We start from the raw sequence: 16,718 nt of genomic DNA, 5'->3' as shown, positions 1-16,718 counted from the left end.
GCTTTTTATCTACTGTTTCCTGGAAGGGGGGCTGCCTTTGGAGCTGCTTTTTCTGTCTCTGCTTCTGTCTCCTTGAACCCCAGTGGGCCTCAGCAGATGGCCGCTCACACTGAGCCTGGTTCTGCTGGAGGTTTCTTCCTGTTCAAAGGAGGTTTTTCCTCTCCACTGTCGCTACAAGCATGCTCAGTATAAGGGATTGCATTCAGCTGGTTTTCCTTAGATAGAAAACTTTGAATTAATCTAACTGGATGATCTGGTGAACTGGAAAGTTCCTTGAGACAAACTCACTCACAAACAGACTTATTTGTACACACCCGCAAACAATGTTGAAATAACTCGTCCCCTGAAGTAAACAAACCTGAGCGGTTAGCAGCGGCTGTGTGTTTTATTAATAACCTGTGTCATGGACCTTTTCCAGGATGCCAGGATCTTCAGATGAGTCAGAAGCAGCTGCTCCACAGATGCTTTCCCTTCATTAAAAAGCTCCTAAATGTTTGCAGAAGCCTCGCAAACTGTCATGCAGCATTCAAATAAGACATTGCTTGTTGTGACGTGAAGTAAATCTAATGACGTGGTTTAAAATAGATGTAAGAGGACTGCTGGGCGTGAAGCATGTGAAGGCTTGTGGAGCGTTGAATTTATCTGATGAAAAGCAGAGCAGGAGGAAGCTGGGAGTCACTTCTGCTGAAGCAGAGCGGGTCTCAAAAAGGAAGACGGCAGCTTTCGTACTCTCAGATTCCCCTTTTATCAGCAGCGTTTGACTGTGTGATGTTCAGCTGCAGCATCAGAGCCTTCATCTCACCTCCACCGCCACCACGCTGCACAGAAACACCAGCTTTACCGCTGCCCTGCAGAGCAAAGGTGAGCTTCTCTTTTACTGGACAATCTGGTTAGTTTGGCTTTTTTTATTCTGTAAATCTTTAGGAAAAAAATCCCTCACCTTTTCAGTTTCACTGATGCCTTTTTATAGACAAAGATTTGTAATTTCTCCTGCTTTCAAACATCTGGCTTCCCTCATGCCTTCTGTAACGTTTGCTGTTTATCAGATGACGGCAGGCGTCCCACAGCTGCTCGCTTTTATCTCTAAAATCTTTCTGTGGTATTCATGTTTGCGTGTTTCCCTATTTAAAGCCAAACTTTTTACCTCGGTTAGACCACAGATTATAATCAGTAAAACCAACTTTCTGAATGATCAGAGCTGCACTAATCTGTTCCAGCATCAAACCAAGATAACCAAGTAAAATTGAACTATTTCAAGATATTTTTGGTCTCGGTTAAACTCTGAGAGCTTTAAAAAGTTTTTTTTGGTGGAGAAATAAGAAAAAAAAAAAGGTGAAGTTTTCCTTTTTTTTGACTGAAATTCTCTGAATCTAGTTTTAAAGAATAAAATGAAAATTGAGAGAAATGAAACTTCTGACATTTAAAGCTGTAAATCTCTGTGGTGACAGATGTTCGTTTCCTGACATCTTTATTTTACACTTTATGGTTTTTGCCTCATTAGAAAATACTCTTCAAAGCTTCATTATATTCTGGCTACAAACTTCAGTTTAAGTCCCATTAATTTAAAACTTAACGAACAAACAGAAGCCAGATTACGGGCTTCTGATTCATCCATTTTAGGTCAAAGCTGATGTTTTTTTTCTGCTTGGTCTGTTTGATGTCTTTTTTTTCAGTCAGCAGGATGTTTGAAGTTATTGAGCTGCAGCAAGATGAGCTGTTATTTCAGCTGCACTTTAAGGGGGAAAATGATTAAGAGTGAATTATCGTCTACAAACAGAACCTCTAAATCTAGATAAGTCATTTTTTCTTAAAATAAGTGCATTTGTTCTTGAATTGAGGAGGTAAAAGAGACATTTTGCCAATGGAACAAGACAATTTACACTTAAAATAAGAAAACACAATTGCATTGTCTTATTTCAAGTGCATATTATCTAATTATCTTATTTTAAGAGTAAAAATACTCATTCCATTGGCAAACTATTTCATTTACCTACTCAAATTAAGGGTGAATACACTTAATTTGAGAAATTTTTACTTATTTCTAGATCGTTTTTGCAGTGAAAACTTTACCTTAAAGTCATAGGGAAATAATATTTAAATGTCAAACCTTTCTGACTCTTTATCGGACCATATTGTCCCAAAAATTGGAAAATTTCAAAAAAAATAAAATAAAAATCCTGTCTTAAAATCTATGTTTTTCACTCACACCTCACACTAAGCATGCTTGTAGCGACAGTGGAGAGGAAAAACTCCTTTTTAACAGGAAGAAAGCTCCATTAGAACCAGGCTCAGTGTGAGCGGCCATCTGCTGAGGCCCACTGGGGTTCAAGGAGACAGAAGCAGACATAGAAAAAGAAGCATAGATACAAAAGGCAGCTGTAAAAGGCCAGTAAACTCCAACCATCTCATTACCTCACTACCACTGATCCTGGAGACGCAGAACTTTACTGACCTTGACCCAGTAGGTGAAATATTCCCGTAAACAGACTTTAAACCTCAGAGAAGCAAAAATGATCTCAAAATTAGTAAAACTGTCTTAAATTAAGTGTATTTACCCTTAATTTGAGCAGGTAAATAAGATGATTTGCCAATGGAATGAGTATTTTTACTCTTAAAATAAGGTATCTAGATATTATGCACTTGAAATAAGACAATCCAATTGTTTTTTTCTTTTTTTAAGTGTAAATTGTCTTGTTCCATTGGCAAAGTGTCTCACTTAAATCCTTATTTTAAGAAAAAATTACTTATTTAGATTTAATTTTTTTGCAGTGCAGCAATGGGGGGTTCAGAAAGGTGGGGGCTAAATATTACCATGTTTAAAGGTAGTTAGGTCTGGTTCTGATGTCTCTAAACACGGTTTCTCGATACTTTGAGCTCCTCAGCTGGTTTTTCCCACATGGGTTCCATGTAATCGACCCAAATGGGTCCCAGAAAAGAAGGGGGCCGTAAACCGAAAACTAGAGTAGGATCTCTAAAAGAATGCCGGCTCTGAAAGGAAACCAAAGAACCAAAGTTCTCTGAGTCATGGCACACCCCTCGGTAAAGTTTAAACACCCGAGCTGACCTGCAGATGAAATAAATCAGAGGAAAAATGTGAATTTTCCACGTTGGCAAACTGAGTTACGCCTGAAAGACGTGATTTGAGGAGAAGGAACTCATCAAGAACATGGATGATGCAGAGCTGTTAGCGTAGTTCATCCATCTGGGTCCAAAAACTGAGATTTCAGATTCCAGCACATATTTATAAGCCCCAAACATCTATAACTGCTCATATAGACATAAAGGAATAGATTCAGTTGCCATCTTTACATGATTGAACCTTCTTCTGGGAATCGGGTCAATCTGAAAAGTTCCCCCTCAGTGATTTATCTCTGGAATGATTGAGACGAGGATTCATCATCAAAGACCTGAAATAAGCAGAGAAAACGAATCTAAACACGTCAAACTTAAAGACCTTCATTCAGATGGATTTCATTTATTTACTAATTCAGTTCCTGAAACTCCTCCCACACAGAAGGACATATGCATCAAGCTTTTATTGCATCTGCATTTAAAAACTATGGCTGCATGAAATTCAGATTGTTATGAAAATATAGACCAAAAAAGCTCAAAATAATCTAAAAATCAAATTAAATATAATTCCATTAAATTAAATGAATCTGATATAAGCTAAATGGGGTCAAAGATGATTGGGAGACTGTTGACGTCAGAGAAACCTTCAACTAAAGGTCAACCCTGAAGGAGTTTATTATTAATGGGGAACCGAGTGAAAGGAAAAAGTGTGGGAGAGAACGGCACGCTAGAAGTGGGGAAACTATCCCGCCTTGAAACGTCTGTAAGAAAAAAAATCCTTTCAATAGTTTGGGGGATGTTTGTCTGGAGATGGAGGTGGATGGAGTCAGAACCTCAAGAGCCGACAAGCAGATATCTAGGACATGAAAGCTGCTGGTGTTCATAGAAAGTTAAGCGGAGGGGAACTTTAAGCAGATGTTTAAACTGGAAGACATTGACATGTGCATTAATCACCGTGGCAACACCAGCAAACGGACCTCCTGGACCCAGGGGCGGATTTAGCAAATTCGGGGCCCTAGGCAAAGACAGACTCTGAATGGAGAAGAGAAAACATGAAACAGACCCATGATAGAGATAGATTAATGTTAATAGAATAGACATCCATTATCTGTTCTAGGTTTTGTCCCTCTCTTCTTGTCCTTTTTCCTTCGAGGAGAGTAGGAAGAGACTGCAGAGTTTACAAATCTCCACCCCACTCTGCCGGTCTTCAGCTTTCTCCTCGGTATTTATTAAAGTCAGGGGATTTCCCTAATTACACAAGCTGAGGTTTAACTAAAGGAAAGGGAAACAAAATAATCTTAAATTAAACCTCAGCACATATGTTAAAACAAAGCATTTGGTTTTTTTTACAATTGAATTGTTCCAAGAACACGTTTAGAAGAAACATGTGCCCAGTCCTTCTTTTCACTGTAGACAAGCCATGATCTGCTTCTCTGTTCTCCATTTTTCATTTGGATGAAATAATAGCTGCATGAATCATGACAGCAGACAAGATAGAGGAGAGCAGGAGGCGGGGTTACCAATCTACTCGCTCTGGAGAGCAGAGTTCGCTGCTTTTAGATGTTGTCTCCAAAGTCTCCAGTAGCAGAAAAAAGTCTCTAGATTTGGCGCTAGGAGCTTTTTAGAAATCAAAGTGCTAGAGGGGTCTGAAAAGTGGCTAAATATAGCGACTAAAGCGCTAAGTTGGCAACACTGCTCTTTGCATGGTTTGTTTTCAAATGGTTTGCTGCTGTCTGTTTGGACCTTTCTGAACATGTGCAGCAAATGGACTGATCCAATATGGTGGACACTGAAGGGGGGGGGGGGGGGGGGGGGCTGAGACACTTAATATTATCAGCGTTCTGATTTTTATCAAAAACATAATTAATGTGCACAAATAAGGAATAGTTTTATAAAACATACAGGTAAATGGTAATGGCTTAAAAACAAAAAAACAACCCATCAACATGTTTCTGTAAACTTTAATAAATGAAATTATCATATTTAGACCAATAAGAAGTTTAATTGAATGTCTATAAAGTCTCTAAGATGCATCAGAACCAACAGCAGACGAGCTGAAGGCCTCTTCAGTACAGCTGAGCAGAACCGCAGGCTGAGCTGCATTTTGGTTGAACTTCATGTTTTCATGACTATTTACAACAATCATTTAAATGCTTGTTAAAATACCTTCCCAAAGCTAGAGCAGCACTTGTGTTAAAAAGAGAATTACAGTAATTTACAAAAGTGAAAGTTCCTCAAAACTTTCAGATAAACAGAGCAAAAGTCCAGTTTCCTCCGAGCAAAGTCTGCTTCGTGGTTCCTCAAAAGCGTCAAAGTTCCTGATCTGTACTTCTCCTCATCGGCCCAATGTTTGTCCTCACCGACTTCTCAAATTATAAAGGTCTTTTTAAATGAAAACCGAAACACAAACTGACCAGACGGATGGACTCTGTCACTTTCAGAGGACAAAATACCGAACGTCACGTTCTGGGAAGAGGATCCGTTTTCAAAGGCTTAACAGGATTAAAGCACCAAAGCTTCTCTGTTTTCTTCAAAGATTTATGATACTAATATTCAGAGGCGCACCTTGTCAACAGGCAAACCAAGCAACTGCTTGGAGCCCCGAGCCGCTGGGGGGCCCCCCGAGAGCCAGCTACTGTACACCCGGTAGATAAACAGCAACAGGCGAGCATGAAGTGGCAACGCTATAGTGACTGAGGAGATGCACAACTGCATATAAAAATTCAGATTGGATGGAATGTTGATTGACATTGGCTTTGGCCAGTCAAAATCCAGCCCAGCCCAGATGGATGACTTCCCTTAATGAAAATGAACGTAGCCTAGCGAATGGGTGACGTTGTAGGCCTATCGTTCAGTAAATTGGAAAGCAATTATGTAACTAAGCTGAAGGAAAATGATTCATTTTCCATGTCTCAAGAGAGACTTTCAGGACTGGCGCTTATTTCCATAGAGTATAGTGTGTGAAGGTCTTTGGATCTGGAGGACTTATGTCTGCATTTGCACAAGCCAAGGCCTGTAAGCAGCAATTCTGGAAGCAGTATAGGACCCCAATAATTTCACTACACTTCCTTTATATTTTGTACAAAGTTTATATTGGGTTTTTAAAGTAATTTACTGTTTTTTTTTATTTTATTATACATTTATTTTAATTAATTGGTTTATTCTTTACTTTTATTCTTTTATATTTTCCAAAATAACAAGGTTGTTCATGTTTAGAACATTTGGAATAAAAAAAAGGTATTTTATTGAATACATTTTTCATTGGTGTCAGATTATTTATAGCCTAACATAATGGTGATGAACACTTGTCAGTAGGGCCCCCTAGGATTTTTTGCTTGGGGCCCCCACAGACTCTAGAATCGCCTCTGCTAATATTAACTCGACAACTGCAACTCAAAACAGTAACGATTAAGAGAATAATAATCTTTTATCTTAGTTCATATGAGTCAACTCTGCTGAAAGAAGTAAGATAAGGTGAGATAAGATAAAAGTTGTTTGATCTCACAGTGGAGAAATGCTCTTGTCACATCGGCTTAATAGTCAAAAAGGAAAAAGTGCATAGGGTGTATACAGTATATACAGTGCATATATATTTACTACCGTTCAAAAGTTTGGGGTCACCCAAACAATTTTGTGTTTTCCTGAAAAGTCACACGTATTCACCACCATACGTTGTGAAATGAATAGAAAATAGAGTCAAGACATTGACAAGGTTAGAAATAATGATTTGTATTTGAAATAAGATTTTTTTTACATCAAACTTTGCTTTGGTCAAAGAATCCTCCATTTGCAGCAATTCCAGCATTGCAGACCTTTGGCATTCTAGCTGTTAATTTGTTGAGGTAATCTGGAGAAACTGCACCCCACGCTTCCAGAAGTTGGATTGGTTGGATGGGCACTTCCTGCGTTCCATACGGTCAGGCTGCTCCCACAGCAGCTCAATGGGGTTAAGATCTGGTGACTGCGCTGGCTACTCCATTACCGATAGAATACCAGCTGCCTGCTTCTGCTCTAAATAGTTCTTGCACAATTTGGAGGTGTGTTTACGGTCATTGTCCTGTTGTAGGATGAAATTGATTCCAATCAAGCGCTGTCCACTGGGTATGGCATGGCGTTGCAAAATGGAGTGATAGCCTTCCTTATTCAGAATCCCTTTTACCCTGTACAAATCTCCCACCTTACCAGCACCAAAGCAACCCCAGACCATCACATTACCTCCACCATGCTTAACAGATGGCGTCAGGCATTCTACCAGCATCTTTTCATTTGTTCTGCGTCTCACAAACGTTCTTCTTTGTGATCCAAACACCTCAAACTTGGATTCATCCGTCCACAACACTTTTTTCCAGTCTTCCTCTGTCCAATGTCTGTGTTCTTTTGCCCATCTTAATCTTTTTCTTTTATTGGCCAGTCTCAGATATGGCTTTTTCTTTGCCACTCTGCCCTGAAGCCCAGAATCCTGCAGCCGCCTCTTCACTGTAGATGTTGACACTGGTGTTATGCAGGTACTATTTAATGAAGATTCCAGTTGGGGACCTATGAGGCCTCTGTTTCTCTCGAGACTCTAATGTACTTATCTTCTTGCTCAGTCGTGCAACGCGGCCTCCCACTTCTTTTTCTACTCTGGTTAGAGCCTGTTTGTGCTGTCCTCTGAAGGGAGTAGTACACACCGTTGTAAGAAATCTTCAATTTCTTTGCAATTTCTCGCATGCAATAGCCTTCATTTCTAAGAACAAGAATAGACTGTCGAGTTTCAGATGAAAGTTCTCTTCTTCTGGCCATTTTGAGCGTTTAATTGACCCCACAAATGTGATGCTCCAGAAACTCAATCTGCTCAAAGGAAGGTCAGTTTTGTAGCTTCTGTAACGAGCTAAACTGTTTTCAGATGTGTGAACATGATTGCACAAGGGTTTTCTAATCATCAATTAGCCTTCTGAGCCAATGAGCAAACACATTGTACCATTAGAACACTGGAGTGATAGTTGCTGGAAATGGGCCTCTATACACCTATGTAGATATTGCACCAAAAACCAGACATTTGCAGCTAGAATAGTCATTTACCACATTAGCAATGTATAGAGTGTATTTCTTTAAAGTTAAGACTAGTTTAAAGTTATCTTCATTGAAAAGTACAGAGCTTTTCCTTCAAAAATAATTACATTTCAATGTGACCCCAAACTTTTGAACGGTAGTGTATATATATCCTACTTAACAAGATTATTGGACAGGGTGTGAAATATGTATTTATATAAACAGGTATTTACACTCACCGGCCACTTTATTAGGTACCCCATGCTAGTAACGGGTTGGACCCCTTTTTGCCTTCAGAACTGCCTCAATTCTTGGTGGCATAGATTCAACAAGGTGCTGGAAGCATTCCTCAGGGAGTTTGGTCCATATTGACATGATGGCATCACACAGTTGCCGCAGATTTGTCGGCTGCACATCCATGATGCGAATCTCCCGTTCCACCACATCCCAAAGATGCTCTATTGGATTGAGATCTGGTGACTGTGGAGGCCATTTGAGTACAGTGAACTCATTGTCATGTTCAAGAAACCAGTCTGAGATGATTCCAGCTTTATGACATGGCGCATTATCCTGCTGAAAGTAGCCATCAGAAGTTGGGTACATTGTGGTCATAAAGGGATGGACATGGTCAGCAACAATACTCAGGTAGGCTGTGGCGTTTGCAACGATGCTCAATTGGTACCAAGGGGCCCAAAGAGTGCCAAGAAAATATTCCCCACACCATGACACCACCACCACCAGCCTGAACCGTTGATACAAGGCAGGATGGATCCATGCTTTCATGTTGTAGACGCCAAATTCTGACCCTACCATCAGAATGTCGCAGCAGAAATCGAGACTCATCAGACCAGGCAACGTTTTTCCAATCTTCTATTGTCCAATTTTGATGAGCTTGTGCAAATTGTAGCCTCAGTTTCCTGTTCTTAGCTGAAAGGAGTGGCACCTGGTGTGGTCTTCTGCTGCTGTAGCCCATCTGCCTCAAAGTTCCACGTACTGTGCGTTCAGAGATGCTCTTCTGCCCACCTTGGTTGTAACGGGTGGTTATTTGAGTCACTGTTGCCCTTCTATCAGCTCCAACCAGTCTGGCCATTCTCCTCTGACCTCTGGCATCAACAAGGCAGTTCCGCCCACAGAACTGCCGCTCACTGGATGTTTTTTCTTTTTCGGACCATTCTCTGTAAACCCTAGAGATGGTTGTGCGTGAAAATCCCAGTAGATCAGCAGTTTCTGAAATACTCAGACCAGCCCTTCTGGCACCAACAATCATGCCACGTTCAAAGTCACTCAAATCACCTTTCTTCCCCATACTGATGCTCGCTTTGAACTGCAGGAGATTGTCTTGACCATGTCTACATGCCTAAATGCACTGAGTTGCCGCCATGTGATTGGCTGCTTAGAAATTAAGTGTTAATGAGCAATTGGACAGGTGTACCTAATAAAGTGGCCGGTGAGTGTATATACATAGTTCTTGCACAGGGTATTAAATAGTGACATTAGTTATTGTGCAAGTTAAAGTTACGTATTGTACAGTAATGAAAGGAAACAGAAACGGGATTTAAGATTTATGGACCAATGCATGAACTGATAGATTAATAATCGGATTAATTTCAAATAAATTCTGCAGCTAACAAATCAACGAAAGTCAAATATGACATCCTAAGTTTCATTGTTACTGATCAGAATGTATCCTCAGGCCGACGTGACTGAACGAAGCACCCTGTTAAGTTTAGTTCCCTGTAAAATTAATAAAAACCTTAAACAATTGAAGCATGGAGAGAAAGTGCAGACGTCACCTTTATTCACCCAAATGAGAAACTGGACCTTGATTTCTGTAGAAGTAAACAAAAAAAAGAGGAAACCAATATAGAGGAAACAGATGGGCTTTCTTTTTATTCATATTGGCTTTAATTATGCTGCTTTGTTGAGGAACGAAACAGTTCCATGACGCTGAATTCTGCTCATGTGTTTGTGCATTAGTGCAATTTCCTCTTTAAAAGGTCGCGTCACTTAAAAAAAAGATGAAGCTTTACAGAGAAAAATAACAAAACTTCTAAAGCAAATTAGAAAACTTTAGTTTTTTAGCTAAATTACTAAAACCTGAAACAAGCTCTGCTCCTAAACGACTCATTTCACAATTTCACCTTCAACTCTTTAAGATGTGAAAATCTTAGATTCTGTGTTTGTTCAGTTCTGTAATTTGTGGTTTTGATATGAGCCGAAGTGGCAAACAAACCACTCGTGAACTGGGTCACTCCGAGTCAGCTGACCTCTTTTCTGCAAACTTCCTCTCAGGTCTCACACTAGTAAAAAACAAACTCCTCACACCTTCAGGTTCCTCAGCAAACCACAACTGGGACATCCTAGTATGAAACCTCCCCGTTCTGCGCCAGCAGAAGTAGGCTTTACAAACGCAGAAGCTTCTTGGTGCATTTTAGATCATTTAAATATCTAACATCAGGGTTTTTATACCTCTTCTATCAAAATGAATGAAACGGGACAAAAGTCAAAGTGAGAGAGACGACGTCCTTCATAAATCAGTGGTGAGGAGGTGGAAAAGTGTCAGTGATAAATACCTGAAGCTATTATTTGCAGAAACATCTCATGATCTAATGAGGTGTTTCTGCAGCTGTGGTTTGATTTGACTGCATTTATATTTCCTGATAATTTAAACCTCATCAGTAGAAAGCTGCTGTTATTGTTACACTTGGTTTGAATCAAACTCTGCACCCTTTTTATCACATAACCTATTGAATAAAGTCCTTTTAAAGCTAGAATTTTGCACTTTATTCTGAATATTAACAAAAAGACAGGTTGAACTTTATGTTGCAACAATATGGTTGATTATAAAATAAAAAAATATTTTGTAGGTTTTTTTCTTTCCTTTATTTTCAGAGGGAGAACATTAGTTTAAGAAGCAGGCAATGAGTAAATAGTCATAAAGATGATAAACTTATGAAGAGAAAGAAACTGCAGTGTTTTTCTCTAATGCAGTTAGTTTATAGTTAGTTGCAACCCATCCTCTGCCAGCAACCTGGGGAATGTGAACATTTACATAACTAGAAGCAGCTGACTCATTTATAATAACATTATCCTCTTAATCCTCCTCTTGCATGTTCTATTTAAAGTCATTGGAAAATCATATTTAAATGTCAAATCTTTCTGGCTTAAACAAGTATATAAATGTCCCAAACATTCGAAAATTTCTATTTAAAAAAAAAATCCTGTTTTAAAATCTCTGTTTTTTTCCGTTATCTTCTGCAGGCCAGTTAGTTCTCCGTCAGCCTGAACACCTAAATTCAGCCAATCATATATAAACGGTCATCTGTCAATCAAATGTTTTCAGTCATAGCATCTTGATTCATGTGTCGCAGCTAATATACGCAACGGTTGAAACCAGAATCCTTTCCTTTCCCATTGAGTTGCGTCCCAGTGTTCACGGGGATGGACGTCTGTGTCTTCGGCAGGCGTAGAGCTAACAGAACTGGCAGCGTTGCGAGGCAAGGGCTCAAACATGTACGGCTGGAAGCCTTCTACACCAAACCAAGCTTCTGCCGCCCTGGCGTCCTCTTCCACAACATCTTCGTCCTCCTCTAAATAAAAAATGGATGACGGAGGAGACTCATCCACGACCTCCGACACTAAACTCTCCTCCTCTTGCATGTTTCCGCTGTCCATAGCGTTCCTTTACAGCGTCGTTTCTAAGTCACCAATTTAGTGCTACTTGGTCCCAATGGAATTTCCCATTGGGAACCTACTAGCACTAAGTTGCTAACTGGTTAGCAAGATGCTTCCGACAAACCGGCCACAACCAAAATGCTTGCGAACCTTCCGCCACAACAATCCCGCCCCCTTGATAAACAACCCATCAAATTCACTTTATTCACTCGTGGAAAGTCGTCCACAACCCGGGAGAATTCAGAAATGCAACGGTTGGAATAGCTGATTCCCTACGACTTTAATGATTCACTATAGTGTAGAAAAGTGATCCTGGTCCAAAACAAATTTCTTTATGTTTTCAATGAACTTTTATCTGTGTTATGTATTGAACACGACTATTTAATTATTGTGGGGGACTTTAATGTACATGTTGGCAACCCTGCAGTCAAAGGTGCAAAAGAACTGTGTGATTTATTTAAAAGTTTTGGTTTGACTCAACATGCTAAACGGCAAACACACAATCGAGGACACATTTTGAAGCTGGTCATCAGCAAAGGTCCAAATATTTCTAATGTTTCTGTAACTGATGTTGCCCTATCACCTATTGATATTATTTTTCCAACTGATCTAATTACCAAAAGCTATGTTATTAGAAAGTGTGTTATCCTGGACAGTATAATTAATAACTGTACCCAGGTGTAGCCTTCTGCCACTACTTTAGCCTGTAACTCAGTAGATGAGCTGTTTGATTGATTCCATTCATCCAGTTAAAGTCAAGGCTGTCTCTCCAACTAGAGATTGCTCTGGTGTGAGCCAATAGAATTAAGAAGAATTGAGAAAGACTCCTGGAAAAGTGTCAAAAGTAAAAAAAATAAAATAAAATAAAAAAACTGAGCGAAAGTCAATTCGCTTTCCAATTTAAAACCTGTTATTGGTTGCCATGACCTGGATGACTGAAAATGTACACAGGCATGTTTAAATAAGAGGCCAGAAAAATCACATGTGGGGTTCCTCAGGGCTCCATTCTAGGCCCCCTCCTATTTGACATTTACATACTCCCTTTAACTGAAATTATAGCAAACAACAACATCAGTTACCACGACGATGATTCTTTAAAAAAATGTAGGTAGCGACTGTGGAGGATCTGATAGATCCAGGGACGCTGTTGGACATTGTTGTTCGGCTTTCCACATTAAATAGGCCTTCAGCGGACCTGGTATCTTCCACAATGTTAAGTTAAACAGAGTTCAGACAGGAGGATAGGAGGAGAATAGGCTTTATTCAGGTTTATTCAATGATGATTATAAAATTAATGTGTGTTTATGAAACATTTGTGCGAGGGGATGCTCCCCTCCTGTCTCATGATCCAGTCAGGAGACCATCCTGCCTTGTCATTCTGATGGAGCATTCTGTCTTTATGAACTGATCAATTGTTCTGTCAGAACAATACTCTGTTTGTAACCATGCGTCATGTTCTGTTAATAAAATGCTCTGCGGAGGAGGTCCAGGGTGAGACAGTATGTTTGAGTCTGGGGTTCAACTTTCTTTCCTTCCTGCAGGAATAGTATCGATAAATCTGTATTTCAGTTCTTCTTAAGAAAAAACCTATTCATGAACCCGACAGCTTTTCCCTTGTACAGAGTCCCTCCTGCAGCTTTTCTTGGATTGGAGTTGTTGTTTTTTTAAACTTGCAGTGCCTTTCCTTAGACACAATAAGTTTGTACTTTGCTGCGTTTAGTTTGCACAAAATGTCCTACTCTTTTGCACTACTTGGCTCTCTGAATTTCATAAGGGGGATTCTTCCTGAATGTTTGGATTTTTTTTTTCCTCAACTGTCGAGTGCATTTGCATGTATTGCATAAAGGTTGGAAGAGTGTTTTCTTCATCTATGCAATACATATTAGGTCAATTATTCGAGAGTTAAGTAAAATGTGTCACATAAAAAAAAACAAGATTTACTGAAACATGTTTGAGTTTCTGACCATAAATATCTAACAACACAAGATCATATTGAAAACAGGAAGACTCTTTTGAATCACCCCTCTATGTCACACAGTCATTGCAAACATATACCTAGTTATTGAAGTTCCTGAGAAGAACAAAGTATTTCCCAGATAAAACTCTTTGCATTATTATTATACATATACATTGATTTTTAAATTAATGATACTAACAGAGAAAAATCTATATCAGGAGGCTGAAAAAATGGACTGGACTTAAAAACACCTCAAGTTACTAATGTTGACAACATCACCACCTGCTGTCTTTCATGACCTTAATGCATTTTGTTTAGAATTTGCTTTTATTGTCTTAATTTAATATTTAACTTTTCCTTTGACAGTGAAACAAGATGGAGGTCTCCAGCTATGTCAACTACGACCCGAGCGACTATGCTGAATACTACAATGGTGACTTTGATAAACCGTGTGAATACAATGAGAGCAACAGGGTGAACAGTGTGGTTGGTCCTTACATTCACTCCATCATCTGCATCCTGGGCTTTGTGGGGAACAGCCTGGTCATCCTCACCTATGCCCTCTACAAGAGAAGCAGATCCATGACCGATGTCTTCCTGCTCAATGTCGCCATCGCTGACCTTCTGTTCGTGATGGCTCTACCGTTCATCGTCTACAACGAGCTGCACCATTGGCCGATGGGGCAGGTGGCCTGTAAGCTGCTGCGTGGTTCCTACAGCGTCAACCTGTACAGCGGCATGCTGATGCTGGCCTGCATCAGCGTGGACCGCTACATCGCCATCGTCCAGGCTCGCCGCAGCTTCAGGCTACGCTCGCTGACGCACGGCTACGTTATCTGTGCCCTGATCTGGGTCTTTGCTTTACTGGTGTCTGTTCCCACTTTCTATTTCTACCACTGGTATGAGCCATCACACCACGACGTCATATGGGTCAGTGGAATAAAAGAGGATAACACTTCAGTAGCTCCACAGTACGTCTGCGAGTGGAAATTTGAGGACAGTGACGTAGCAAAGATGGTGAAGGTGGCTGTTCCCAGCACCCAGCTTGCCATTGGCTTCTTCCTGCCTCTAATCATCATGATCTTCTGCTACACCACTGTCATCGTTACTCTGCAGAAAGCCAAAAATTTCCAGCGACACAAAGCAGTCCGAGTGGTGCTGGTTGTGGTTCTGGTGTTTATTGTGTGCCACCTGCCTTACAACCTCGCCCTCATCTATGACACTGTCAACATGTTCAAAGAAAGCGGTTGTAATGAGGTGGACTCTTTGCTAATGGCGAAATCTGTGCTGGAGACCTTTGCCTACCTGCACTGCTGCCTGAACCCGGTTCTGTACGCCTTCATTGGGGTGAAGTTCAGGAACCACTTCAGGAGGATCTTCCTGGACCTGTGGTGTGTGGGTAAGCGGTACATCACTCCACGCCGCTTCTCAACAGTCAACTCCAACACCTACATGTCCACAATCCGCCGCTCAGTGGATGGATCCAGTGAGAACGGCGCGTCTTTTACCATGTAAGGACGTCGTTCCAGGAGCTCCGGTTCAGATCTGCAGAGGCTTCAAGTCCAAAATTGACTCATACGGAAACTCTTTTGCTCTAACGCATATTTCAGCCGCAGCAAAATGGAATGAATCAAAGATGATTTAAACAAAAGGCAATATACTAAGTTTTGTTGTTTTTAGATGATTTTTGTTTGTTTCAGAAAGACCCCGACTATTGCTGTCAACATGATGTCTTGTATAAGATGCGATTATGTTAAAAGGGAAGTCATAATCTATAAGAAATAGAAACTATTCATCATTCATCCTTTTCAAATAAATTTTAAAGGTATAAATCGATACCCTGATAGTATAATGAGACACAAACTGACAGATGAAATTTTGCCTCCTCCACACCTACTTGCATGCTGCTTGAATATATTCATGCATCCACTGCCATTATCACTGTGCCACTTCATTCTTAACACCCAATATGCACCTTCTGTGTCAATGGAAACTTGTCCAACGCATCGGTGAGTGTTAGTGTTAGTTAGTACTGAACTCACATTTACATTAGGTTAACATGGAAATCACCTGATCCAGTCAACACATTCGTGTGCAACGTGAATGTACCTTAAACTGGTCATTGCCCGAATACCTGACTTTTTTAATCATAGTACTACGGCATTTATGAGTTGTGACTAGTTGACAGTAAAAGTCGAAGTCGAGTCGATGCATCGTCCTACATCTTGCTTTGGTCTTGGTTGTATCAGGGAAGGTCTAATTCAGTTTACATTGCTAACTGTAGCGTGTGCTATACTAGGCCCATAGAATAAGCCAATAATACCCCTTTTCCTTCTGGCCGAAAAACATATTTAAACCCGGGAATAATCAGCTTCTAGTGGCAGTGGGTACAGCTCACTGACGCTTAGCTCCCCGGGACAAATGCTTCTGCAAGCAACTCGCATGAACCCCTTGCTCACACTGGCTCCGGTGCGGTTACCGAGCCGACGGAGTCCGCAACTCCCGCACACCCCCTCTCACACCGCCCTTTTGACTACGGTGCAGTGCGGCTATGCGGCTCCGGCAACAGGTCCGGAGATTTAACTTGTTCAATAAAAGTATATTTTAAGATAATTTAAAGCGAGAATATTATACTTTGAGTGTCACTATATGGCCCATTTACTGATCTATTGCATGATTTTAAAAAAGTGCTGATGTTGAGAGAACCGCAGCAACCAGCGGAGCTCCGAGGTGTGTGAAGTACCGCTATTTTTGTTTTTAATTGGCAAAACGTTCATTTTGTTTGTGTTTATCTGACTGTGTTCATTATTATTCCCCCACTAAATGAAAAAAGTAATAATTTATTATTATCTAGAAACTATTAATAACAGGAGGTGAAATGCAGCTCCAGACGAGCCGAGCGTGAGGTGATGTCATCAGTACGCTTCTGTTCCAGTTGACCCATATTTATGCTGCGTGCTCCCGTTCTCCCAGAGTCCAAACT

General features: G+C 40.4%; 1 protein-coding gene across 1 annotated transcript; it reads left to right on the top strand.

Annotated features, from left to right (window-relative positions):
• Positions 1–230: 230 nt before the first annotated feature.
• On the top strand, positions 231–16,306 carry LOC119784126 (C-C chemokine receptor type 6-like). Its single transcript, XM_038286040.1, has 2 exons — positions 231–861; positions 14,102–16,306. Exon 2 carries the CDS (start codon positions 14,111–14,113, stop codon positions 15,248–15,250), a length of 1,140 nt encoding a protein of 379 aa, XP_038141968.1. The 5' UTR covers positions 231–861; positions 14,102–14,110; the 3' UTR covers positions 15,251–16,306.
• Positions 16,307–16,718: the final 412 nt, after the last annotated feature.

Source organism: Cyprinodon tularosa, unplaced genomic scaffold (assembly GCF_016077235.1).
Source record: "Cyprinodon tularosa strain WSP-4 unplaced genomic scaffold, ASM1607723v1 ctg1059, whole genome shotgun sequence".
Taxonomy (NCBI): domain Eukaryota; kingdom Metazoa; phylum Chordata; class Actinopteri; order Cyprinodontiformes; family Cyprinodontidae; genus Cyprinodon; species Cyprinodon tularosa.
This window is presented reverse-complemented; position numbering and strand designations above follow the sequence as displayed.

Excerpts from the sequence above, each read along its gene's own strand:
- LOC119784126 (XM_038286040.1), top strand. The coding sequence starts at position 14,111 with ATGGAGGTCTCCAGCTATGTCAACTACGACCCGAGCGACTATGCTGAA.